This window comes from Macaca thibetana, chromosome 4 (genome assembly GCF_024542745.1).
Source record: "Macaca thibetana thibetana isolate TM-01 chromosome 4, ASM2454274v1, whole genome shotgun sequence".
NCBI lineage: Eukaryota > Metazoa > Chordata > Mammalia > Primates > Cercopithecidae > Macaca > Macaca thibetana.
The window spans coordinates 51525541-51552354 of record NC_065581.1 but is presented as its reverse complement, the minus strand read 5'-3'; the positions used below and the strand labels follow the sequence as shown (position 1 = coordinate 51552354).

Genomic DNA, 26814 nt, shown 5'->3' with positions numbered 1-26814 from the left:
TAGTACGGTTAATAAATAAAGCAATTAACTGCTTAAGTCCTAGTTTGTAACTGTTATTATGACATTAGTAGTTTTTAAATCAGATAGTACCACCCTTCATAATACTTTAGCTACCTATAGTTATCTTTCTTAAGTTACATAATCTTTAACAGCAAAAATAATAATATTTTATAATAATGCAAATGAAGGATTTGGGGTTTAAGGCAGCCTATTAATATGCCTCAGTTGAGGTAATAGTAGGATCCACCATGTGGGGTTGTTGTTTTTATTCGTCTACACAAAGGGCTCGGGAGGATGCCACTTCTAAATGAAGTCTTCGATAAATGATAGAGATTGTTGGCTGGATGTATTTTCTGGGTAGAGGGTAAAATTTCTGCATGTCCCTCCTTATTCCACAGGTTGCTACCATCTTTCTTCCGAATATATTACAAAGTTTTCCCTGTGCCTCCATCATAGTTAACATACATTAAAAAGAAAAAAGGAAATTCCAATCTCTTGATTATGTAGGAAACAAGAATGGCCAGTGCTTAAGCAATCATGTACACCAAAGTTTGTAGTGTAAGACATCATCACTGCTCAAGTACTATATCCACACCTCTGCTGCAAGGAATTGCATTGCCAAGCAGGAAAAATAATTTAAGCTGTATTTCTACAATGAGACAACTAGAGGAGAAGTCAAATAATTGGAAATTTATCTGGGATCTTGGACAACAAATGGAATTGTTGGAGTGGTGGAAGAATTAATCATGGTGATGCCCACAAAAAGAACTGGGTAAAGCCAACCATTAATGTCCAGATGTTTGGCCCCAGGTACAAACTGTCTCTTTTCTCATGTTTTATTCCTATTTAGAGCTTCTTTTTTTATTTTCTTCTATATTGGTATGTCCTCTTTGTTGTGACTCACTTCTTCATCTATAGCAGAATATAAAATATTTAGTTTCACTGGGTATTATTGAAGTTAATATCTAATTTTTGAGTTCTGAACATATGTCAAGTCCTATTCTAAGTTTTTTAAATCTGTATCACTTCATATAATTCTAGTTACAACACTAAGAACTAGACAATATTATTTCCGTTTTACAGACGATCTGAGTCCAAGAGAAGTTAAATAATTTGCCTGAGAAATGGGATATTCTGTACTTATATTCCTCCCAGGCTGAGGGTACATTTTACTCCTCTTCTCTGAGAAATCACATTTTCTTTAGGCAGTTTAACTCAGTTCCTCTGATTTAACTTTGTACTTGGGCAGCCTTGTTGGCTTGTAAAATCAGATGCTTTTTACTCACTTTCCTGTCTAGGAGCAGCGTTTTTAAAATCAAGCACAGGTAGGTAGTTATACATAAATGCTTTTATTATCCACTTTGAGAAAATAGCTGTTTCCATATTTAAAGATTCCTCTTAAGCTGGTATCACTTCTTGACTGATGGGCTTTCTTATTGCAAATATGGATCTGCTCATTAGCAGTTTGCATTGTCATCTTTGCCTTGGATTGATAACCAAGAGTACCAAGTCCTCACATTGGCTCTGACTTCAGGCACTTTGTGATTTGGGGGAAGTTATTTAGCCTTGTAAAATGACAGTAGCCTAACAAGAACATCTGCTAGGTTCTTTCCAACTCTAAGCTTCAATTTAAGAGTTTAACATTTTTGGCCGGGCACAGTGGCTCACGCCTGTAATTCCAACACTTTGGGAGGCTGAGGCGGGCAGATAACGAGGTCAGGAGATCGAGACCATCTTGGCTAACATGGTGAAATCCTATCTCTAAAAAAAACACAAAAAATTAGCCGGGAGTTGTGGCAGGCGCCTGTAGCCCCAGCTACTCGGCAGGAGAATGGAGTGAACCTGGGAGGCAGAGGTTGCAGTGAGTCGAGATTGCACCACCGCACTCCAGCCTGGGCAACAGATCGAGACTCCAGCTCAAAAAAAAAAAAAAAAAGAGTATAACATGTTTATGGTGTTCTTAAAATCAAGGACATGGACAGAGGTTACAGAAGTTGAAAAACCACTTCAGGGCTGGGCGCAGTGGTTCATGCCTGTAATCCCAGCACTTTGGGAGGCCAAGGTGGGCAGATCATGAGGTCAGGAGTTCGAGACCAGCCAGATTAACATGGTGAAACCCCGTCTCTACTAAAAATACAAAAAAAAATTAGCCGGGTGTGGTGGCATGCGCTTGTAATCCCAGCTACTCAGGAGAATCTCTTGAACTCAGGTGAGATCATGCCACTGCATTCCAGCCTGGGCAACACAGCAAGACTTTGTTAAAACGAAACAAAACAAAACAAAACAAAAACAAAAAAACCCCACTTCATCAACAAAGAACTCTAAAATCAATTGTAGGATATTCAATATAAAAAAAGTCATCCTGACTTTCATGACCTTAAATGTCATCTTTCAATATGAAAAACATTATGTAAATTTTGTTAATTACCTTAATTTAACATTACCTGCATATTAAAAATATGCATAGCACACTGCACAGAATGATAATAAATGTAAGGCAGAGATTCTTTTCTAGCAGATTTCAGAGAAATTTATGAATCCCAATAATTAAAGTAATCTAATGTACTACAATAATGTAAAAAGAAGTGTGCAATCACAGTATGTTTTAAAAAGTTCTGGGAATATCATGCTATGCTTTTAGCCCCAGTCATTCCAGAAAAATAGGTGTGTATCTCATTCACAGTGACATACAGAAAAGGAGAGGGCTGGGTTCAGTGGCTCATGCCTGTAATCTCAGAGCCTTGGGATACCAACGAGGGAGGATAGTGTAAGCCCAGGAACCTGAGAGTACAGAGAACTATGATTGCACCATTGCACTCTAGCCTGGGCAACAAAGCAAGTCTCTGTCTCAAAAGCACACACAGAAAAAGGAGGGAGGAATAATGTAGAATCTTAAAAAAATTAAAGAAAAATAGAAATAGAAGGTCTGATTTTTGATCCTAGACACAAAAAAAAAAAAAAAAGAAAAGAAAAAAGACTAAGGTCACCTACAAGGTAACAAACTATAGTCAAATCTTCGAACTCTTTGATAATAGAGATGATTTTCACCTTTGGAAAATATTTTTCAGTTACAGGTTTAATGTTTAAGTTACCCTTGGCATTTGCACATAATTTCATCAGATTACTGACGAGAGCATATTTCACATGCAAATATCACCAGGGTTAAATAGCAGCCGTGATGGTTTGAAATAAGCAGTCAAAATATAGAAGTTATTTTAAATTCTAAATTCTAAAACTCTATCCTCAAAGAGGCCATGGAGATAATTTGCATTGTGTTAGATAAGTCATATCTATGCTACATTTGTAAAAGAATAGTGACTATAGAGAAGTCACAGGTCAGATCAGGTTTCTTAATGTTTCCCAAGTCGCCTTCCTTCACCCTATGTAATCATGTGCTCTATTACCTTATGTTGTAAAGTTTATCTCAAGTGTATTCCTTTTTAATACCCAAACATGACAGTTATTCCTATTTGTGTGTGTTGTGTGTCCTCCCTCTCTCAGCCAATTGAAATTCCACTCAAAGAAACTCACAATTTCTTTGATGATACTGATGTAAAAGGGATTAGTTTCCTTGTGGCTGGCTTAAGATATTGAAAAACAGCCGTGTTACTTCCAAAGGATAGAAACTTGCCAAAGTGATGAGAGGACTTAAATAAAATCTGGGGAGAAAGAAGTAACAATCCCCAAACAAATGTAAAACTATAGCACAGAGAGAACAATGGGAAGAAAACAGGTGAGGCTAAACTCCCACTCACCAAGTGAGGAAGAGGAATGGGAATAACATTGGTAGTATCAGAGCATAACTGACAATCAAAGTATATCAGATTTTTACTTCAAGTGGTAAATCATGTCCCTCATAATAAAGACCATATATGACAAGCCTACAGCTAACATCATACTCAATAGTAAAATGCTGAAAACTTTTCTCTAAGATCAGGAACAAGAAGACGGTGCCCACTCTTACCACTTTTATTGCTATTTAACATAGTACTGGCAGTCCTAGCCAGAACTACTGGGCAAGAGAAAGAAATAAAAAGCATCCAAATCAGAAAGGAAAAAGTTCAGTTGTTTCTGTTTGCAGATGATATGATTTTAGAAAATCCTAAAGATTCCAGGAAAAACTGTTATAATAAATGAATTCAATAAAGTTTCATGATACAAAAATCAGTTGCATTTCTAAGGAGTACCAATGGACTATGTGAAAAAAAGAAATTAAGAAAGCAATCTCATAGTATCAAAAGGAATAAATAGTATCAAAAAGAATAAAATACTTAGGAATAAATTTAACCACAGAGGATTCAAGATCTGTACACTAAAAATTATAAGACACTAATGAAAGAAATTAAAGAAGGCACAAACAAATGGAAAGAGATAACCTGCATTCATGGATTGGAAGCATTAATTTTTTTAAATGTCCATACTAAAACCAATCTATGGATTAAGTGCAACCCCTACCAAAATTTAAACAGCATTTTCACAGAAATAGGAAAAACAACACTAAAATTCATTGGGAACAACAAAAGACCCTAAATAGCCAAACCAATCTTGAGAAACAAAAACAAAGATAAAAATATCATGCTTCTGATTTCAAATTATATTACAAAGCTATAGTAATCAAAACAGTATAGTACTGGCATAAAAACAGACACATAGACCAATGGAACAGAATGAGTCTAGAAATAAGCCCTCATATATGTAGTAAGCTAATCTTTGACAAGATTTTAATGAATACATATGGGGAAATGATGGTCTCTTCAATAAATGATTCTAGAAAAACTGAATAGCCACGTGCCAAAAAATAAAATTGGATCCTTATCTTACACCATACATAGAAATGAACTTAAAATTGATTAAAAACTGAAATGTAATAAAAGACCTAAACTATAAAGTTCCTAGAATAAAAAATAGGAAAAAATATTTTTGACATTGGTCTGGGCATTATTTTTGGATATGACACAAAAAGCACAGGCAACAAAACCAAAAATAAGTAAATGGGATTCAGTCAAATGAAAAACACTTCTGCACAGTAAAGGTAACAATCACAAAATGAAAAGGCAACCTACAGAATGGGAGAAAATATTAGCAAACCATACATTTGATACAAGAATTAATATCTAAAATATATAAGGAGCTCATGCAACTCAATAGGTAAAAAAACAAATAACCTGATATTAAAAATGGGCTAAGGACACAAACATACATTTTTCCAAAGATGACATACAAATGGATAGTAAGTATATGAAGAGATGCTCAACATCACTAACTATCAGTGATACACAAATTAAAACCACAATGAGATGTCACTTCACATCTGTTAGGATGGCTATTTTCAAAAAGCTGAGAGAGAAGTTGTGGTGAGGGTGTAGATAAAAGGGAACCCTGTACACTGTTGGTAGAAAAGCAAACAGGTGCAGCCATTATGCAAAACACTATGAAAGTTCCTCAAAAACCTAAACACTAGAATGACAACATGATCCTGCAATCCCGTTTCTGAACTCGGGAGGCAGAGCTTGCAGTGAGCCGAGATTGCACCACAGCACTCCAGCCTGGGCAACAGAGCAAGACTCCGTATCCAAAAAAAAAAAAAAAAAAGAAGTTATCACTGAAATGCTGCATGGATTTAGTAAGATATGTAATAAAGTAACTGCATTTCCTTTTACAAATGAGTTATTAGAGCAGTAGCAATATAATTGAATGCAGGATTTCAGCAATGCGTCTAACAAAGTCTCCCCACATACCGTATAAAAAGTTGGAGGGGAGGAGGAGGGTAAGCTAGATGACAGCAAAGTAAGGCAAATTCACAGCTGATTGTACAATGACACCCAAAGTGTGGATGTAAGGGCAGTTGTCAACCTTGAAAGATGTCTCTTGTGGAGTGCTGCAAGTCTGTCATTAATCCCACTCTGCTGGACACGTTAATTAACAATGTGATTGAAGCCATCATAGATTTTTAGCTTAATGGCTGGTATTAAAATAGAGAGGAAAGTTCCTGCATTGCATAACAGAACCAAAGTTCTGAAAAACCTTAATGTGATAGACAGCTTAATTGGTGGGCCAAAATCAATGATAGGAAATTTAGGGGAGATTAAGGAAAACATGTCTATTTGGGTAAAAAGCAAATTAGTGTTGTAATATACTAAGAAGGAGATCTGACTCAAGGGCTATTCATAGGAAAGAGCTTTACGAAATCAGTAAGTCTAAATTAAAAAGGCAAAGGTCAAAATTTGAGGTTTGGAGCATAGTTAGGCAGACTTAGAGACTACATCTACCTTGGACTATATTCTCATTCATTTTCTCTTTCTTTCTGTCTCTCTCTCTCTGTCTCTAACTAGATTACAGCTCAGTGATTTCATTTTCCTATTACTAATTTCACACTGAGGAGCAGAAAGGCTCTGATAACTTGACTGTGAACAATACCATCACCTGCTGAGAAAATTCAGACTAGTGTAGTTTATGGCACCTGATGTTAGGGAAAATGTAACTTATATTTAACAGTCATCTCCCTAATTTTATTCATGGTTTTAAAAGCTCCTATTTTGCTAGACCTCCCAATTAACATTCTCTAAAGTACCTTTCTTGCAACATAAAGCATCTCCTCAAATTGGCTCAGTTCAGGAAGGAGGTAACTGTTTACTAGATTCAGGGGTGAAGCTCTACTTTTCCGTTTTCCTCTTAAGTGTCAGGTTTCTTCCCTAAGTGTTTACATTTCAATGACTGGAAGAACACCACTGGGTAGAGTAGCCATTTCTAGGGAGATTTTGCACTCGTGTGTGTAGTGTGTGTGTGTATGTGTGTGTGTGCGCGCGCATATATGTGTGAAAGAGAAAGAGTGTGTGTGTACCTGTGGACTTGTATTGGTTTTGCCTTTTTATAAAATGGCATCTTGTTCTTGACCAGTGGCCTTGACCTGAATGTTTCACTGATACAGTCTGTAACTTTTTACATGGAAATGTATTGCAACTATTCAAACTGTATTCTCTAATGGTGGGTGTCAAAACTATAGAAATTGAGGCTCAGATATGAAAGAGAAGAGGTAGAATAGAGGGTGGAAGAAAAGAGACTGCTGTTGGAAAGAAAATATATTTTAATTCTTTCTTCTTTTTCCCTGTGTGGTTTTGCTAGTAAGATAGTAGCAACAACCCATTTTTAACTTGGACAGTGTTTATACTTAGAAATCGCTTGACATTAATGACAAGGACCTATCAGAAAATTCCATATAATAGGAATTTCACAAACTTCTATTCGCTCCTTATAATCCCTGGTTAACTGCATTTCTTGCTCATGGTCAAGGCCTTACCTACATTTATCTTTAAAATCTCCAAAGCTTCAGTTCTTACTTAGAATGTAAGCTAGTATAGGATTCTGAATGTTAGAGGAATAAGAGCCATTTTACTTTCTCTAATCTAAGTAAGTATAGTTTACATTTCACTAGCTTAATTGTATGCTAGATAAATACTACAAAGCTGTGTCCATATTTTTCTAATTGTCCTTCAAAAATGCTTTATCTTTAATTGATTTGTCTAAACTAATTTAAATTAGACCACTAAAGCAATTTTCTAAAACATAGCCTGAAGCAACCTTCTATGGAATCCTCTCCTGAATTCTTCCTATCTTGGCAAGAGTTGTGCCTGATATCCAGCACCTTTCTACCTACTAAGCAAACATTGATTCAATATGTGTTATAAAGGAAATGAAAGTCTCTTTAGTATTTGTTACTGAAGATTAGATCACTCAGTTGTGTCTGCCAGCCATAGATAAATTTTTCTAGCTTTCTTTTGGGGTACAAAAAGCTGGAGGTAATAGACACTATCGTGCTACAAACTAGAAGACTGAAAATCAATAGAAAATAGCCTGCCATCATCATTTAAGTAATTTGACTAAAAGCTAATTTATTTTGTAAAGTTTCAACTTTTTACCTGAAAAAGCAAGGAAGCCTTTTTCTCCACTTTTTTTTTTTTCTTTTTTGGTGTGTGTGAAGGTTGAAATGGTGTTTGGGTTATTATTCCTATTATTTTGTTATACTGCGTCATTCCAATGGGTGTTTGCTATCACTATCTTTTGATTTCTAGAATAGCATACCGACGTCACTCAGTTCTGCTTTTTGCCCTCTGGGAAGCATGCAAACAGTAAGATTTAAATGCAAGACAAATCTCCTTTTCCTTTCCTCTGAGATTATTCAGTTACTACAGGCTTAGGTCCTAGTGCAGTCTATAATTTCACTACAGTGTTAGGTGGCCACCAGATAAGTGCCTTCTACTCATGAGAATAGCCCAGTAGAGAGGGAGTCCGGGGAACAGACCTTCAACAACAACAGCAAAGAATTGTAGGTCTTCTCTGCCCCACCTTACTTCCTCTCACAGCTCTGAGTATTAGACACTTTATTTCTAAAGCAGCACAACTTCTAAATGTAGGCCATGAAAAGAGACCCTTACATGCTTGAGGATAAGCATGTAACTGAGGCTTATCCTCCAGAACTCAATGGCATCTATTCTTCGTAGCCTAAATGATTCAGAAAACAGAGGAAAGGTGAAACCAGTTGATGGTGCTTATTTTCTACATAGATTATCTTATCTCATGGTCCCAAGTACTTTTACAATGGAATTTAATTAAGATACACAATTAAAGTATCTAGTTCTCTGGTGGTGAAGAATCATTGACATCTACTCATTAAGCAAAGCCTTGACAACACTCCCAAATGTTCTGTGGTTTCTCAGCTGGTGGTTCTCAACCGTAGATGCATATAAGAAATCACTCACAAATCTTATTTCAAAAATAGTAATATATGGACCCCACCCCCAAGACCTTGATTTAATTGGTTTGGGATGAATCCAAAGCATCAGTATTTTTTAAACAACCCTCATTCCATTTAAATGCAGAGAAAAAATTCAGTATGTCTCCTTAGGACCAAGAAATAACGCCTAACTATTATGTCTGCATTCCTCCTTGGGAAAAAGAGGATGATAAACTTCTACAGCATTTTCCACAAGACCTTCTGCAGAATCTTAGTGTTATGTAATGTTAATATGTACTCTGAGATTTAAAAACAGTTTTCATGATCAAGTTTTAGAAACTGTGGCTAAGTGTTCCCTCCTTTCAAAAAGGGTTCTGGGAGTCTTTGGTATGCCAATATGTATTGTCACACTTCAAGATAGGTACAATAATTAGGGTTTCTTGAACCAAAAAACCCTTGACCATGAAACACTTTCAGAGAGCATCTCATAGGACTGACTAGTGCACTATGAAACTCAATTTGTGGAAGTATGTTTATGACTACCCTGAATCTCTGTCAGATTGGGAGATGTGTGTTCATCCACTGCCCTAAAGTCACATTCCTTCTGTTCTTCTCAGTCAATTACTTTGAGGTCCCAAAGGGGAATGAATGGGTCTTTGTGACTCCATTTTACCTCAGTACAGCTCAATAGCAAAGCAAGCTAAAATAAAATCATTGCACATACATTAGAAGAGACTACAATTGATTATATCCAAGTCAACTTCTTGAAAGTGATAACATTTGATGTCTCTACCATAATTTTTACATACGAGAATGGAGATTACAGGGATACATTAACCATCTTGTTACATTTCTCCCCATCAGACATATTTTCTATTTGGAATAGAGAAATGAAAATGCTAAGCTTTTTAAAATGGTTTTTATTGAACTGTTGATGTTTTAAGATGAATAAGTTGAGAAAACATAAAAAGAAGATATGAGATGATATAGAAACTCAGCATAAGTAATGATTTAAAATGAATCTGTAAATTAAGAATGGAGTAAATATTATTGGTCTAGAAAGAACCTTAGAAATCACCCAGCTTAACTGCATTGACTCATGAACATGCAGAGGTCATACAAGTGAAATTCCTATTCTAAATTCACACATCTAGTTGGTAACCAAGTGGAGACTGAGTTAGGTCCCCTGACAATTAATTCTGAGTGCTTCCCACCATGCCATATTGTCTTTTGTCAATTTCTCTTCAGTCCATAGCTCAACAAAGATAGACAATATTTAAATAAAAATTAACCAAAACTCTTCCACAATGTATAAGTTCCCCAAAGTCAGTTATTCACACACGCAGTTATTACAGGGTCATGTTTGCAACTTTTAATTAGAAACAGTTACCTCTGGCTTCTATTGTTTTAACCACTAGTCTCCTATGTGCTAAATCTAAAAATCCATAAAAATATCATCAAAAGCCCTGTAATTGATGCTTTAATGTATGTTCCTCCTGACAAAGATTCATTGCTTGAGTAAACTTTAGGCAGGTTTCTGAACCTTCTCCTAGTTCCATCTTTGCATTTCCTTGTAAAAATCCAGTTTTAGCAAGGAAGATCTCCCCCAACTCATATCTGCTGACCTTTGCTTTTGAGATTACAGATTTAATTGAAATTTCATTGTTTCTTTTCTCACACTAAAGAATGCTTAGTGAAGAAACTCGCCCACTGTTGATGACCTTCCCAGCCACTTTTCCATCTCAAGAAAATTTTAACAAAATAAAAACAAAAACTATGCACACTTTAGGCTTCTTGGAGAAAACAAAACATGCTCACGTTTGACTAGAGACAAACATCCGCTCTTCAGCATGTTGCCAAGAACAGAGCAATCAGAAAATACCAGTTGAGTTGACAGTAAGGCGTGTCATATGTGGAACCCTGAAGGAAATGGGAATGAATAACTCTTGAAGAGAAAACTAGGGAAGACATGAGAACTGCCTTTAGAAAGTGGGAGGGAACCAGGATGAAAGTAACTCTGAAAGCCTGCAAGAAGCGGGACATTGGGAAATAGAAGGAAGGCATTTCTAACAGAGTTGTCAGAGATAGAGAGCAGTCTATTATTGAGAGTTTCCAAGCTTGACATGGATAACTTGACAGAGACGTTGGAGAGAAGGTCTAAATGTTGAAGAAGAATAGGAAATGTTAGAGGCCTTCCAACACTGAGAATCATTGAAGAAAATTTAATCACCAGCAAGCACATAGATGTCTGGGACTGCCTATACATTCCTTATTTCCCAAGGCAGTAGTAAGAGGGTATATTTCTAAGAAGGTAGGCTGTCAGGATAATTTATGAGTTAAATAGGAGAATTAAGCACATTGATCATTTTACTTCCCTAGTCCATCATCCAATTAAAACATCATGGCCCTGAGAATGAACCAATGGAGAATATACACAGGACTCAACTGAGATATTATTGTAATCTACATTTATTTACATATATTTATTGCATGCATACTATTCACTAGGTACTATGGATAAAAAGAAGAAATTTCCTTATTTCCCCAGGTAAATTACCAGTATGCTTAATCTTCTATTGTAGCATCACTCTTGTATATTATAAGCCTATATATATCTATATAGAATAATTATATCTATATTCTACATATATAGAATAATTATATATTCTCTCTCTCTACATATATATATATATAAAATTATTCTCCATTTTAGAAGTTCTAAAGAACGGGATAATCCTCTAGTCATCTTTTCACTACCTGCCATTAACATAGTAGGAACAATAAATAATAATTCTACTAGAAATAACAGAAACAACAAAATTTCAGCCTCCCAAGGTACATGCTGAGAAAAAAAGTTTCCTCATTTTGTCAACAGGGTGTCTTCCCTGAACTGAGCCTTCAAGATAGTCTAACTTCTTTTTTTTTTTTTTTTGAGATGGAGTCTTGCTCTGTCGCCCGGGCTGGAGTGCAGTGGCATGATCTTAACTCACTGCAAGCTCCACCTCCTGGGTTCACGCTATTCTCCTGCCTCAGCCTCCCAAGTAGCTGGGACTACAGGCGCCCGCCACCACGCCCGGCTAATTTTTTGTATTTGTAGTAGAGATGGGATTTCACTGTGGTCTCGATCTCCTGACCTCGTGATCCACCCGTCTCGGCCTCCCAAAGTGCTGGGATTACAGTCGTGAGCCACCACGCCTGGCAAGATAGTCTAATATCTTATTACATTGTCAAATGTGCTTTTGCTTGACTTCAGATTCAAGGAGATTATGAGAACATAAGAGACAAAGAGGGGAAAATTTTAAGATTTCCTGAAATCTCAAAGAGGGAAACTCCTAACATTTCAAAAAAGTAGGACTCTGGGTTTCCATCTGAGCTGAGGCTACTCTGACCATGAAACCTCATGCCACCTTGGTCTAATTGCCACCACTATTCCCAGGAACTGTAAGTCTATGGGGTCTTCCGCAGATGTCAATCAAATCTTTTCCCCCTTCTGGTTTGTGTTGTGGTGTCTGCTGTGTTCTCTACAACAATACACACTGTTGATGGTACTCAGTAAATTATAAATAATGAATAAGCCTGCCTTCTGTCATTTTGATGGAAACAAGAAGCTTTCCAGGCTGTGAATTGTGAGAAGGGTCACTGCTATGCATACGGCTTCCCAGAACACACTGATATGTCAACTGCCATGGAAAACTAGAAGTAGTTATCTGTGCTTTGTCTGGACATATTAAATCTGCTGAAAGTACGCCACAGTTCTCAAGGCACCAAATTGGCCAACCTCTAAGGTATATTTTTAAGTGGTCTGCATTGGGAAGGAGGTTTAACTAAATAAAATAGTAACACAAGTGATGTTATTAATTAGAGTATTCTCTATGCCTATCCAATTACACTCCCTCTTCATTTCTTTCCCAGCCAGCATTCAGTAAAAGACGGTGGAAAATCGTACTCTGACAATTGTCTGCTTTCAAAGTCAGATGTGATATGTCTCCTTTGTAATTCATCTTTCTCTTGAGCTTATGGTTCTATCGAAATTACAGTTGTCACTGTCAGCAGAAAATTTTAAAAGGGACACACTCGGCCCGGTACAGTTGCTCACACGCCTGTAATCCAGCACTTTAGGAGCCTGAGGTGGGCAGATTGCTTGAGCCTACGAAGTCGAAACCAACCTGGGCAACATGATGAAACTATCTCTATAAAAAATACAAAACAATAGCCAAGCATGGTCGCACATGCCTGTAGTCTCAAGAATCACCTGAGCCCAGGAAGTCTAGGGTGCAGTGAGACATGATTGAGCCACTGCACTCCAACCTGGGTAACAGAGTGAGACCCTGTCTCACAAATAATAAAATGAAATAAAAAAGACACGCTGTATGCTAACACATGTTTACCCAGATTATTAGTAGAATCATCAATGTAGAATGTTTTTATTTTTAATTTTAAAATTTTTGATAGAGATGGAGTCTCTTCCTGTTGCACAGCCTGGTCTTGAAGTCTTGGCCTCAAGTGATCCTTCCACCTCGGGCTCCCAATAGAATGTTTTTAATATGTTAAGTATACAATACAAAACTTGATAGAATTCTCAGTGACACTTTAAAAGTGAACTGGAGCTTTTCTTCTCCCAAAGCGAGGGAAAAGAGCTTATAGTTACAGAATATCCTAGAACTGTGGTTCTTAAACCTGCCTAACAATCAGAATCAACTTCAGAGTTTTAAAAATAACAGATACCTGAGTTCAGCCCTAGAACTACTGAATCAAATCTTTAAATATTAAGTATGTCCTCCAATCCTTGAGTTTTTTTTTTTTAACAGTTTCAAGAGCAATTCTGATATAAAGCCAAGTTTAAGAAATACACTTGTAAAGTGCAGAGTCTATTTCAAGGCTAAGCAACAAGCTGACTTTTGCTATCCTATTGTTAACATATTCTGTTGATGCCTTTTAAAATAAATGTGCAGTAAAGAAATTACACACATTTAAATTCAGTCTACATCAGGAACCTTCACTTTGGGTTTCAATTGGAAATGCCAATCATGTATCTTTTGTTTAAAATGATAAAATTTAAGACACGCAAAAGAATGAAGTTGGACCCTTACCTTACAACATAAACAAAAATTAACTCAAAATGAATCAAAGACCGAAACAAGACATACAACTGTAAAACTGTTAGAAGAAAAAATACAGGAAAGCTTTACTGCATTGTATTCGACAAAGATTTCCTGGATTTGACACCGAGAGCACAGGCAACAAAGGTAAAAATAAACAAATTAAACTACATCAAAATTTAAAACTATGTACCAGAGACACCATCAACAGACTAACAAAGAAATGTACAGAACGAACAAAGTATTTGCAAATTATACATCTAAGAAGAGGTTACTATCTAGAATATATAAAAACCTCCAGCTTAATAAAAAAAGTAACCTGGTCAAAAAGTGGGCAAAGGACTTAAGCAGTTCTTCAGAGATGATATAGAAATGGCTAACAAGCATATGAAAAGATGTTCAACATCACTAATCATTAGAGAAATGCAAATCAACAATGAAATATCACCTCACATCCATTAGGATGGCTACTATTTGGTGAAGAGATGGAGAAATAGAAACCTTGTACATTATCTGTGAAAATGTAAAGTGATGTAGCTGCTATGGAAAATGCTAGAATAGGTCCTCAAAAAATGACAAATAAAATTTCCATATCATCCAGCAATTTCCCTTCTGGGTGTGTATCCAAAAGAACTGAAAGCAGGACTTTGAAGAGGTATTTTCACACCCATGTTCTTGGCAGCACTAGTCATGATAGTCAAGAAGTGAAGCAACCTAATTGCCATCAGTGAATGAATGGATAAACAAAATGTGGCATATATAGGCACATACACACTTACACACACACACACACACACACACACACACACACACACACACACAGAGAAATGCTGTGCATCCTGAAAAGGAAAAAAAAAATTGACACATGCTACGACATGAATGAACCTGGAAGACCTTATGCTAAGTGAAATAAGTCAGTGCAAAAAGGCAAATACTGTGTGATTCCTCTTATATGAGATGTCTAGGGTAGTTAAATCCACAGAAACACAAAATAGAATGGTAGTTGACAGAGGCTGGGGAGAGGAGAAGATGGGAAGTTGTTTAATGGGTACAGAGGCAGTTTTACAAAATAAAAAAGTGGAGATTGGTAATACAATAATGAAAATATGTTTGACACTACTGAATTGGTTAGAAATGGTTAAGATGGTAAATTTTCTGTTATGTGTTTTTAATCACAGTTTAAGAAAAAGACATAGTAGGAAATTTGCTATAAAGAAATCTTTGGTTATGTGATTTGTATCATCCTACTACTTTTGTTATAAAATCAGAAGATTTTATCTAAATAAATAATTTTGACTATAATTAAAGAAAAATAAAAATTCTTGCAAACATTTAAAAAGCATAATAAATAGGAAATCATAATTTTCAAATATTCAAAATATTCAATATATAAATAATACCAACATATTATAGATGATACTATCGTAAGTAAATATGTAGTGTTAGAAAGTTTTAAGATACGGTTATGCTTGAAATTGTGATTAAGAAACTGAAGCCACATACAATCTTGAGAGTTTTACACCTCCAATAAAACCTCACTTTCTTTTCACTAGGGGTGAGGGTAGCCATTTACCATATAGTTAGCTGCACTCTGAGTAACACCAGCTTGTTCCCGTATTCTGTACAGGGAGGTAAATAAGAGCTTATGAAACCCACAAAGAAAATGTGCAGCTCACATTTTGGAGTCAGTTTTCTCTAAAGAGTTCTGTGGCACTAAGTTGGCAACTGACTAATGTATTGACAAATCAGCAAGTTGTGCCTATGCTAAGAAGACAAATGTTTTGCCTATTTATTTCACACACTAGCTGATGTTCGACCAGTGCTCTATTTTGTTTTGAGCATAAAAAGAATGGTTTACTATCTGATGAAGGCCTCAGCATCTGTAATTGGAAATAATCTAGCATACATGTCAGAGTCTCATTTCTCTGTACTTTAATAGTATGCTCCTTCTCAGAGTAAAATTGTAATTTAACACACTTCTTTAAATCCAGAATCAAATCTCAATGAAAATTAAGTTCTGAGTTGATCTTTTGTAAAAATTATAAATCCCTTTATTGTGCACACAAACAAAAATATGAAAGATATTTGTGTAGATATAATGCTGGAAACAAATTTAAACTTGGATCGGTGGTGAAGATAAATGAAACGTCATTTACTGAACGCCTACTTTATATTCTTTATCTCATTTTAGCTCACCTATGACCATATAATGGAGGGGTTCTTATCCCATTTAAAGCTGAAGAAATAAAGGTTTGGAAAGAGTGGGTGAGTTACCCCAAACAACCCAGCTCACATACATAAAGGCTCACAGATACAAGGATTTGAAAAGGTTTTGACTCCAAAACCTTTTGCTCATAGCATTTGGGCATTTTATTTTCCCACAATTTTATTACACTTCCTATCACTAGCTCAACTGAGTGATAGGAGAGAAGTCCTGTGAAATATATCCTACATTTTGTGCATTTTTGGAAGATAAATCCTAAATTGAGTCTTCAGAGATGTGTGTCTATTACATCTTGAGGAAACTTGTGACATATTGTAAAATAGAATATTCTATTTAACTGTCTCTGATGTTGCAGCCTAAATTTTAACTTATTTAAACACTTGTTATTTTATATAATGAAGCGCCCTCCTCAACAGCTTTACTATTTTTGACAGGTATTGAAATCATGTTAATATTTAATGTGTATTAGTCTTTCCTTACCATTGTTTAACTAAATGATAATAACTAAGAAAGGATACAATATGCCTATCATGTAGGCATTAAAATTCTAGAGTTTTAAAAATGTAAGGCACCTGAGTAATTACCATGTTCTTTCTCACATTCCATCTGGGGCATAAACCAACCAGATAAAAAATATTTTCTTCATTCCGAAAACACATGAGAAAATTAAATTTAAAATATGCTTCCAATAATACATTTCATGCTCTTGTGTGGTCTAACTTAAGAACCATTTGCAGTTTTTAATTGCATAGAAATTTTTATCATAGTTCTGGAAAACCAGTTAGTGATATCCTGTTAACTTCTGTCATGGCATCTTTCCATCAAACAATTTGTGTCACCAAGATAAAGAATGATTTAAAAGATTTCAGAACCCTCATCCAAAAATGCTAAGTATTATTTGAAATAATAGTGTTCACTTTTATAAAGTAATGATTTCCTAACAACACATAAAGATATAAAATTTTCCAATCTAAAATGCTTCATGCCTTGTTATTCTCTCAATTTGATTTTACAAGCTTGGAATTTCAAAAAGTTCAGTCAATCACTGCTATGGTCTGAATATGTGTGTCCCCTTTACTCCACTCCAAATTCATATATTGAAACCTAATCCCCAATGCAATAGTATTAAATAGAGTCTTTAGGAGGTGATTAGCTTATGAGGGCAGAACCCTCATGAATAGGATTAGTGCCCTTATAAAAGAGCCCAAGGGATCTTGTTTGGCCCTTTCATCATGTGGGAGAAAATTGAGACGGTGCCATCTCTGAAGCAAAGAGCAAGCCTTTATCTAACTAACTCTGCTGGCACCTTAATCTCAGACTTCCCAGCCCTCAGAACAGTAAAAAATATATTTCTATTGTTTATAAATTACCCAGTCTAATGTATTTTGTTATAACCTATCTGAAAGGACTAGGACAGTCACCATATAAATATATAAGTGATATCTCTAAGTAGAACTGTGATAGGAATACAAGAGTCTGGGTTAGTAAAGAATTTGAGCAATCTGGAAAACCAGTCTTACCTGAAATGTGTTAAATGTCTCTGGATGTCAAGGTCTAGAATTGGAGTGGGTCTGGAGGATCCCAGCGGTGATCTATCTTGGCTCAAGAGGTCTTGGAATTCTTTACAGATTTGTCTAAAATAAAAGAATCAAATTTAAAATTGAACTTTTGAAATTGGGCTTTAATTTCATCCCATGATATTTAACCAAAGACTTGTTCTGTCTTTTAAAAGCAGTCTGGATAACATTTCATAAAGCAACCTCAAAAGTTCCATTCATAGCATACAGTTGAGGTTCACAATTGTGACTTTGCTCTTAATAGCTATAGGATAATCATACAACATTTCAAACAAATAACAATCCATGAGCACTGATAAGACCAATGTTCATTTTTAAGATGACTATTCATAAATTAACCTCAGGATAAGGGAAACCCCATATGAAATGATCATGATGATCTTTTTAAATGAAATGTGATTTTTTTAGACATCATATCTGTAAACAAATTTAATTAAAGTTATAGTCTTACTTCAGAGCCATGATTCAAACAGACTTCGGAAAATCCTTTTTTCCCAAGATTGCATTAGAATTCATATTCTTATGAGCTAACTTTATATGTTAATATTTGAAGCAGATAATCACCAGTAATTTAGTTCACTAGCCTCACAAAAATGGTTGTATTATGTGCCATGTAAGCTAATTTCTTGCAAAAAGTACCCTCAAGGTAACTTTCCTACTGCATTTTTTTGCTTTAAGTGGTTATGGTTTTAGGTCATTCGTTTCAGTTTAATTACAGTATTAGCATGTGACAATAGAGCCCTTGTGATGTACAGTGCAAATGATATAATTCTAAAGAAGCAGAATACACTATACAAAGAGATATTGTTTTTGTTTTGTTTTTTAACAACAAAACACTAAATTAGTCCAGTCTCTGAAAAGTAAAGGATTGCCAAGGAATTACTTAAAGCATCCATCATCTAAAGTGAGGTGACTCCATAATCAAGGGATAATATGATAGTAATTAGGTTTTTTATCTGTTTTTACAATGGGCAGTCGCAAAGTATAATATTGTAGTCCTGACTTTGACTATCAATGTAACAAAAGACAGGTATAGAAGGGTCAAATTATTTCAAGTGAATATGAACTCGGCCATTATTCTGCTGCAAGCCATTTGTGTCATTAACAAATGACTACCAAAAAGTGACAAAATATCTTAAAGTACAAATAATTGATCACTGAGTCAAAATCAGTGGAGAATTCTTAATCAGATATCTAAAATTTATTGAATTCCATCAAAGATCGCTTATGATATTTTAAATGAACAGTGAGGGTCTGGTTTAATGCCAGTGTTCAAATATTGTGTCATTTCACAGAATTGCCTTATTCATGTTTGCAGAACACAGGTGAAAGTAAAAAAAGAGTCAGAGAAAGGAAAAAAAGTCCTTATTTGCTTCAATGAAATAAGATACTCCACATCCCCTTCCTAAAGGACCAGTTGGATCTCTGAGATACAGCATCTGAATACATGCTTTTAACAACTGTGTGTTTTTACTTTCATTGAGAAGGTTTCTTCTGAACTCCTCACATTTTTTGTTGTGAGACTCAGTTGCTTTATGAAATATACCCATTTTCAGGTGTATTGCTCATATTTTAATCAATGAATGCAACTTAATCTAAGTGTTTGGTGCCATTTTGAGGAGTATATCATCATCTTTTGTGCTTTGTGTCATTTAATATAGATTTGTTGTCTTTGTTTATTGAAATTTCTAACTAAAATTTTAAATTTAGCCTCATGGTATCATTTACAAATTACTGTATGGTAGGTCATCATTATGATCCATTCTTACAAAGAAAGATTGGTGTTGTTTTTAGACTTTTGTTTTTAGCAGTCTTTTACTTTTAGTTTTTCTATCAGATTAAAATAAATTTTAAAACATTAAAATAAAGATTGAAACATTGCTTTAGTTATTATGGCATAATATCAGAATTAATTGGATAATGGAATAAACTTTTAAGTTGACAAATCAACTTTGTTCCTGTATAAATAATACAGCAAGTTATAATAAAATTGATGAAGAAATTACAAAAAGCTAAAGAGGTGGAAAAATTTAACTCATGCTAAATAATTCACACATGAAGCTCTACCAGGAGTAATATTAGAACTCTCCCCCTTTTATATTTAATTCTACAGCTTAACTCACTCACTTTCAAGTTTAGACTTGAAAACAGATGACAATCCTGTAGATTCCCCCTAGGCAATTATCATCATCATCTCATTATGGCACTTACAGAATTATGATTTTATGACCACTTTCATTCTTACTTAAATTTTTATTTATAAATCTACAAAAAGAAACAATCTTACATCTCAAGACAAAATGTTGTATTATGAATTATGTAACACAAGATGATCTTCAATGAATCATACATTCTAACTTTATCACTTACATCATTGTCCTTAAGGACGTAAGTTTTTAGCTGATGTCTGAAATCCAAGTTCTCTGCTTCACCTTTAGATGATTAATATTATGGTAACACTAAAAGTTGTTAACTATTCTGCTTTACCTTAATGCAAATCAAATGTTAGACATATTTAGTTCTAAATTCAATGAAAAAGTTTAAATATGTTTTCTATTAACCAACTAAACACATGTTTTGTCTGGTTCATTTTTAGAATTCAAAAAATGTTTCAGTTTCTATTCTTTCACCTAAGTAAATGTCTAAATTACACCAAAATATTTAATCAACAAAACACTGGAAATAAAGAAGAATTAGAAGACTAATGACACTTAATTAATAGACTCTATACAATTGTATACTTGGCGATATACTTAAAGACAACTGAATCTGTAATTCATGGAGGTAAAGAAGAAATATGTAGGCCAATCTGACAATGCAGATTAGCAATTGGATCTCTCATTCAATAAATTTTAGATTTCATGTATATTTTTTATAAAGTTGTTCAAGTCTTATGAATAAAGGTGAACTGACCAGGATGTAATGAATATCCATAATAGGCTAGTCAATATTAACTTTTACCATTTTAATTGATGAAAATATCCAATGCTTTACCATTGGTGTAAAATTAGAAACTTCTCAGAACACATTGTGACCATTCATATGTTGCACAAAACGGATATTATTTCTACACATCCCCTAGTTTATCTAGTTATAGTGATTACTGGTTATATTACATATGTTTGCTATGACTGCAGTCTCTGATTCTCTAATTTTTATTTCACATAGTCCGATAAGAAGACAGGATGCATATAAATAACAAAAATAAAAAATTATAAAGCTGTATTATAATTTTCAGATGTTTATGCCTATTTACTCTCTGTAAAATAAGTTAATTGAAATGAGTGGAATTCTTGCTTGACATTCAATGGTCTGCAAATGTGCAGCTATAAGCAGACAGATAAAAGAAAATTACATGTTCTCACAATGTTTTATGAAATCAAAGTTCAAAATATCACCTAAAATAATATATATTACTTAGATCCCAGGTAAAAGGAAACTACTACTACCTGGTCAAATACGCTACTCGAAAATAGATGTCTCAGTAAAATTTTGACAAATATGGATGCATTTCTTTTATTTCCCTCAAATTCTTCTAGCATTACTTCTATTAAAACAAAATCTCAGTGCTAATTTGAATGTACTCAGAGACTACCGCAGACTTCAATAGAATGATGGGAATCTCTAAGAAAATAGGAATTGTTATTTATTGTGTCGATGATGGTAGTGGTGAATACTTCCAAAACCATTCCTGGGGGAAGGAGGACAGGGAGAAGTGTTTCTCTGGATTAAGGAGTGAAAGTCTTTGAATATGCATGATAAAACCACAACCAAGTCATTTTGAGGTAGAAAAAATGAAGGTGTTTTCTCTTGGAAATTTGTATTTTGGGACAACAGTAAAATTCACATGGATCTGTGCATTGGTAAATCTGCATGATCCTGCCAGCTAGGATGATATGCTATGGAAACATCTGGGATATATTACCTAAATTCTAGTACTGTATAATTATCTTGTTCTGTAACAAGTCTTTATCTTTCTCCTATGGTAATGTAAAGGATTCAAACTAACTATATGTGCTTTCAGCTCCTTCTGGAGAAACTGAAACATGACTGAAATTATTTGGAAAAAAAATTTAGTCAAGAAGTTATTTGAAAAAGGAAAAGAGTACACAGTAGAGGTAAAGACTCCCAGAAGACACACTATGCAAAAGGTTTAGATTTAGGTCTTCCTACTAGCGAGTTTTCAGGGGTTTCCACATCACAAAATTTATTCCCAGGTTTTAAGTCCAACTTTCATATCTGCCTTATAATTTTCTTTCTCTATCTCCTGGTCTTCATTCTCTCTTTCTGCTATTCCTTTCCCCTTAATCTTGTTTTGCTTTTTCTCTATTCCTTCTGGCACCAACTTTTGCTTTTCTTCTCTTTGGGACAAGATGAGATCATCTAGTACTTTCAGAACGCAATAGATAAATAGAGTCCTAAGTCCAAACAGTGCCAGCCACAGCAGTGTGTAAACTTCAGTTAAGGGATTCAAGTGTCTTGGACAAACCTGTGAGATGGTAAGTATCCCATATTCTCCTTAAATTTGTAAAAAGACTTGTGTTACATAAGAAGCTGGTAGAAAATAGAATATTTAGTTTTGGTTTTATGCATTTTGAGCCAATTTAAATTTTAGCCATTATGTTGTAAAGGCATTAAATAACTAATTTTTATCAGTTTCTAAGAAGCAATGTTTTTAATATTCTCTGCCCTAGATTTTCTCTTAAAAAGTTTTCCCTAAGGCTGGGCATAGTGACTTATGCCTGTAATCCTAGCCCTTTGGGAGGCCAAGGAGTGCAGATTGCTTGAACCCAGGAGTCTGAGACCAGCCTGGGCAATATGGCAAAAATGCATCTTTACAAAAAATGCAAAAAACAGGGTGGGGGGGCATGCTGGCTCATGCCTGTAGTCTCAGCTACTCAGGAGGCTGAGGTGGGAGGATCACATGAACCTGGGGAGGGTGAGGCTACAGTGAGCCATGATTGCACCACTGTACTCCAGCCTGGGCAACAGAGTGAGACCCTGTCTCAAAAAACAAACAAAAAAACAAACAAAATACTTTTCCCTGAATAAAAAATTAATTCATGAATGACAGTTATTAACCAGCTGAAACCATCAGTTCTAAAATCTTAATATAGAATTAAAAATTATTTAAGATTCTTAATGGCCTATATGTAGCAATAACTTATTTCAATAAAGAGAGGATAACAAGAATTAGTTACTACCAGAAGGATTTTCCTCTAAAACTTTTGAACATAACCTGCAGTGCTACCTGCGGTTCTACTGGATTTTTGCACAATAAATGGTAGTATTCCCACTAATTATCAAAGAACTTTCAAGTGTCAGGGAATTTAAAAGTCATCTCATGCAAGCTTCCCCTTTTTCCGTTGTATTGTCAAATTTGTCCGTATCATTTTCCTCATTATTTTCGTTTGCATTTTAATTAGGCGTTTTACAATTTCCAGAAGCTTTGAAATATATTATACCTTAAAAAAAAAAAAAGACAATAACACTATGAGGCAGTACAAGGATGATTTTTTTACCCATACGCAAGACAGGCTGGGGGCACTCATGGTGATCCTTGGTCCCAGAGGTCTCCCTGGTACCTCTCACCAACCTGTGACCTCATCTTCTGTCACATTCCCCAAACATTTATGGTGTTTTGAGAGCTTTATTCTCATTTATTAAGGCAAAATGAGTGCCTTAGACCAAATTACACAGCAACCAAAGGCACATTTGCCTGGGATCTACATTTCCTAAACATGCTTTTCTCCAAGGGATTTCTGCATGTTCTGGAGAGGCCTTCCAAGAACTTTCATCAGTTTCAATGACAGCCTTATCACTAATCAAGGGCAGTTTGTAAACCTTGCCTGGGTACCAAAGTGGGGAAAGTCCTTGTTTAATATATTTAGCTGCTGGTGTGTGAGAACTTCCTTGTTTTAGAAAACGGGTGCCTTCTAGACTTGTTTTCCTCATTTCAAAGAAAATGAAAAAAAAAGAAAAGAAAAAAAAAAAAAAAAAACAAAGACTGAAGACGAAAGCACACAGAGGTTTCCCCGTTCTGCTTACTTGGTCGCCAGGATCATCTTTTTTCTTGCTGTCTGTTCTTTCTGTTCCATATGTTGTCTGGCAAGATGTTCTCCTACTGCTTTGGCTGGAAACTCTGTTTCACAAGTGTAGCCAAAATCCCGAGCCAAGTGCAAAGCCTCCCCTGTTGGCAGATAACACAAGTGAGGTTCTCACCAGCATTCAACCTTAATAACAGTAGTGTCTTGCATTTTGCTCAAACCTCACTCCTGGCTGTGGTCAGACAAATCATTTTTCCTACTTAAACTATTCAAGAAAAAAGACCTGTTTGGGGGGAAGAGGGGAGGTAATGAGGAAGAATGAGGGGAAATTGAGGAACAGAGAAGTGACTTAGCAGGCAGGGATAGGTGGAAAATTGAGGGGAAAAAAACAGAAACACAATCCAGAAGTGTTGACTCCCCTCATGGTTCTGGTCATCAGACCAGACTGACTTCCCAGGTTTCACACATGATTCCCAAGGGAAATGGTCCCATGGACAAGTCATTTTGTGGCTGCTGAACCTACAGCCTATTCTTAGTGTGTCTAAACTATTCAGATGTCTTTTCCATGAGACCTATTAAAATACCTACAGAGGGTCCAGGTAACTTTTCAAGGAAGTTGGAGAACTTTGGAAAATCATGAATAACTTTGTTCTCTCACAAAATCCTAAACCCAAGTATATTTTTAAGAAGTGGGGTGAACATGGCTTCCCAGCAAAGTAAAATTAAGTGATGAAAATCAATCTGGAAAACAATGGTATTTTTAAAGCTCAGTCAAGGCAAATCTTACCTGGCCACTAAATTTTTGTTTAAAAAATCAAGTTTTCTAAACAAAATGTAGTACATGTATACCATGGAATACAATGCAGCCACAAACAAGAATGAGATCATGTTCTTTGCAAGAGTAGCTGAAGGCCATTATCCTAAGTAAACTACCACAGGGACAGAAAACCAAATACTGCATGTTCTTACTCATAAGTGGGAACTTAACAACGAGAACACATGGACACAAAGAGAGGAACAACAGACACTGGGACCTACTTGGGGGTAAAAAGTGGGAGGAGGGAGAGAATCAGAAAAAATACCTATTGAGTTGTATGCTTATTACCTGGGTGATGAAATAATCTGTACACCAAACCCCCATGACACAGTTTACCTATATTACAAACCTTCACATGCACCCCTGAACCTAAAAGTTAAAAATAAAATCAAGTTTTTACTGTATATCTGTTCATACTAAGTATCTACTTACCTACTTTATTCAAGGCACAGTGCTAGGTAGGAGTAATGGGGAATATAAAAGAGTACCAAAGATTGCCTGTCTCTAGGAAAATGACAGTCATAACAATAATAGTAGCAACAACAACAAGTATCTTAGTTGCACTTTATAATTTTTATTGAACTTATATGAATATTACCTATAATCTTGTCATGTTTGTTGTTATTATGGTGACAGTATATAATACAAGATGTTATATTACAAGCACCAGGAAAAAATGAAATAGCTGATAATATGAAGAAAAAGGAGGAAAAGTTTATAGAGATACAAAATATACAAAAGGGAACAGTTAATATCAATGAAAATATCCTTAGTAAAGATGCTAGCAATTTGGGAGGCAGAAGCAGGAGGATCCCTTGAGCCCAGGAGTTCAAGACCAGCCTGGGCAACATAGAAAGACCCCATCATACCTATAAAAATTTAAAAATTAGTCAGATGTGGTGGTGCATGCCTGCAGTCCCTAGCCACTCAGGAGTCTGAGGCCGGAGGATTGCTTGACACCATGAAGCTGAGACTGTCATGAGCCGTAATTACACTACTGCACTCCAGTCTGGGTGACATAGTAAGGCTCTGTCTCCAAACAAAACAAAACAAAAAGATACTATTTTTTTCATTCCCACAAGGTGAGGCCTCCTGTTCTAGGCCTTAGCAAAAAAAAGTCTAGTTTAATATAAAAGGTACTGCAATAAGTAAACATATTAGTGTAGTTAATGTTTTGTAAACTCTGATCATGTCCCTCCCCACACATATTTCACATAAGCAATGGTAGGTCTTTAGTTGCAATTTTAGTATTTGTATGGTGAAAAACATCTTATTTTTTCTTTTATTTTAAATAGAGAGATGATGTAACTAAATGGAAGTGGTCTCACTATTAATCTTAATAGTGCTAGTTTAATGGGGTCATGGTTTAAGGTAAGAAAATATGTGAGCATTTGGCAGAAGAAATTGCACAAAGGTGCGTGTGTTTTGTGTGTGTGTGTGTGTGTGTGTGTGTTTTAAAGTCATTGTTATGCCATACAGGACACTCACTGTTGCTTGAAAAATGATAGAAGGGAGATTATTTGAGAAGTTTCAAATTTGGAAGTAAAAATGTTTTAAAGCTTGACCCATCAAATAATGCTACAGCAGCTGACCAGAGGATAAACTCATGTGGACCTTAGGATTCAAAAGTATCTTGTAACTAACAGTATAATACCATCAATAGTGTCATCTTTGTCCAGCAAGTTGAGTTACGTATATTAATACAGCTGCACATTGTTATTGTTCACACCGAAACAGATATTTAAATGACATTTTAACAGAGACTATCTATCTATCTATCTATGTCTATCTATCTGTCTATCCACCTATCCATCCATCCATCTAATCCTTTTGCTTTATTGTTTGCACAATAGTGGGAGAGGTAAAACAGGGCAAACAGGAGGATGGCAGCACGCCTCTTGAATTTTGTGCTGAAACCTGATTCTTGCGGATCTGTCCCATTTTATGCAAAGCTCTCACCGTGTGGTTTTTAAAAACAGTTTGAGTGGGACAGCTGCTATTTACATTTACACTGACAGCCAGATTCTTCCTTCCCTCAGTTCTGTTTACTGCCTTCTCCTGCTTGTGATATAACATTGTTACAGGATGTATAGCAATGCTACATCAAAAGAAGTGGCAAGTGAAGACACTCTGATATGTAGTTAAAATGTGTATATCATGCCACAAAAGCTTTGTGTGTGAGGGCCCAAAAATGAATGAATAAATGGATCCATTAATTAAAATACACATAGTATTCAGAAACAATGACAAATCTATAGTTAAGTCCTTTACAACAGATGTCTTAGTCAACACGTTTAAGAAAACTAGACATTTTACAAT

At 35.3% G+C, this 26814-nt stretch overlaps 1 protein-coding gene across 1 annotated transcript in view; it reads right to left on the bottom strand.

Moving 5' to 3' along the window:
- Positions 1-26814, bottom strand: part of TFAP2D (transcription factor AP-2 delta) — a 57680-nt gene that overhangs the window by 2337 nt on the left and 28529 nt on the right. The window contains exons 6-7 of the mRNA XM_050786268.1: positions 23680-23821; positions 17575-17688 (exon numbers count right to left, since the gene is read on the bottom strand). Of these exons, the coding sequence (XP_050642225.1) occupies positions 17575-17688; positions 23680-23821 (256 nt within the window). The remainder of the gene's footprint in view (positions 1-17574; positions 17689-23679; positions 23822-26814) is intronic.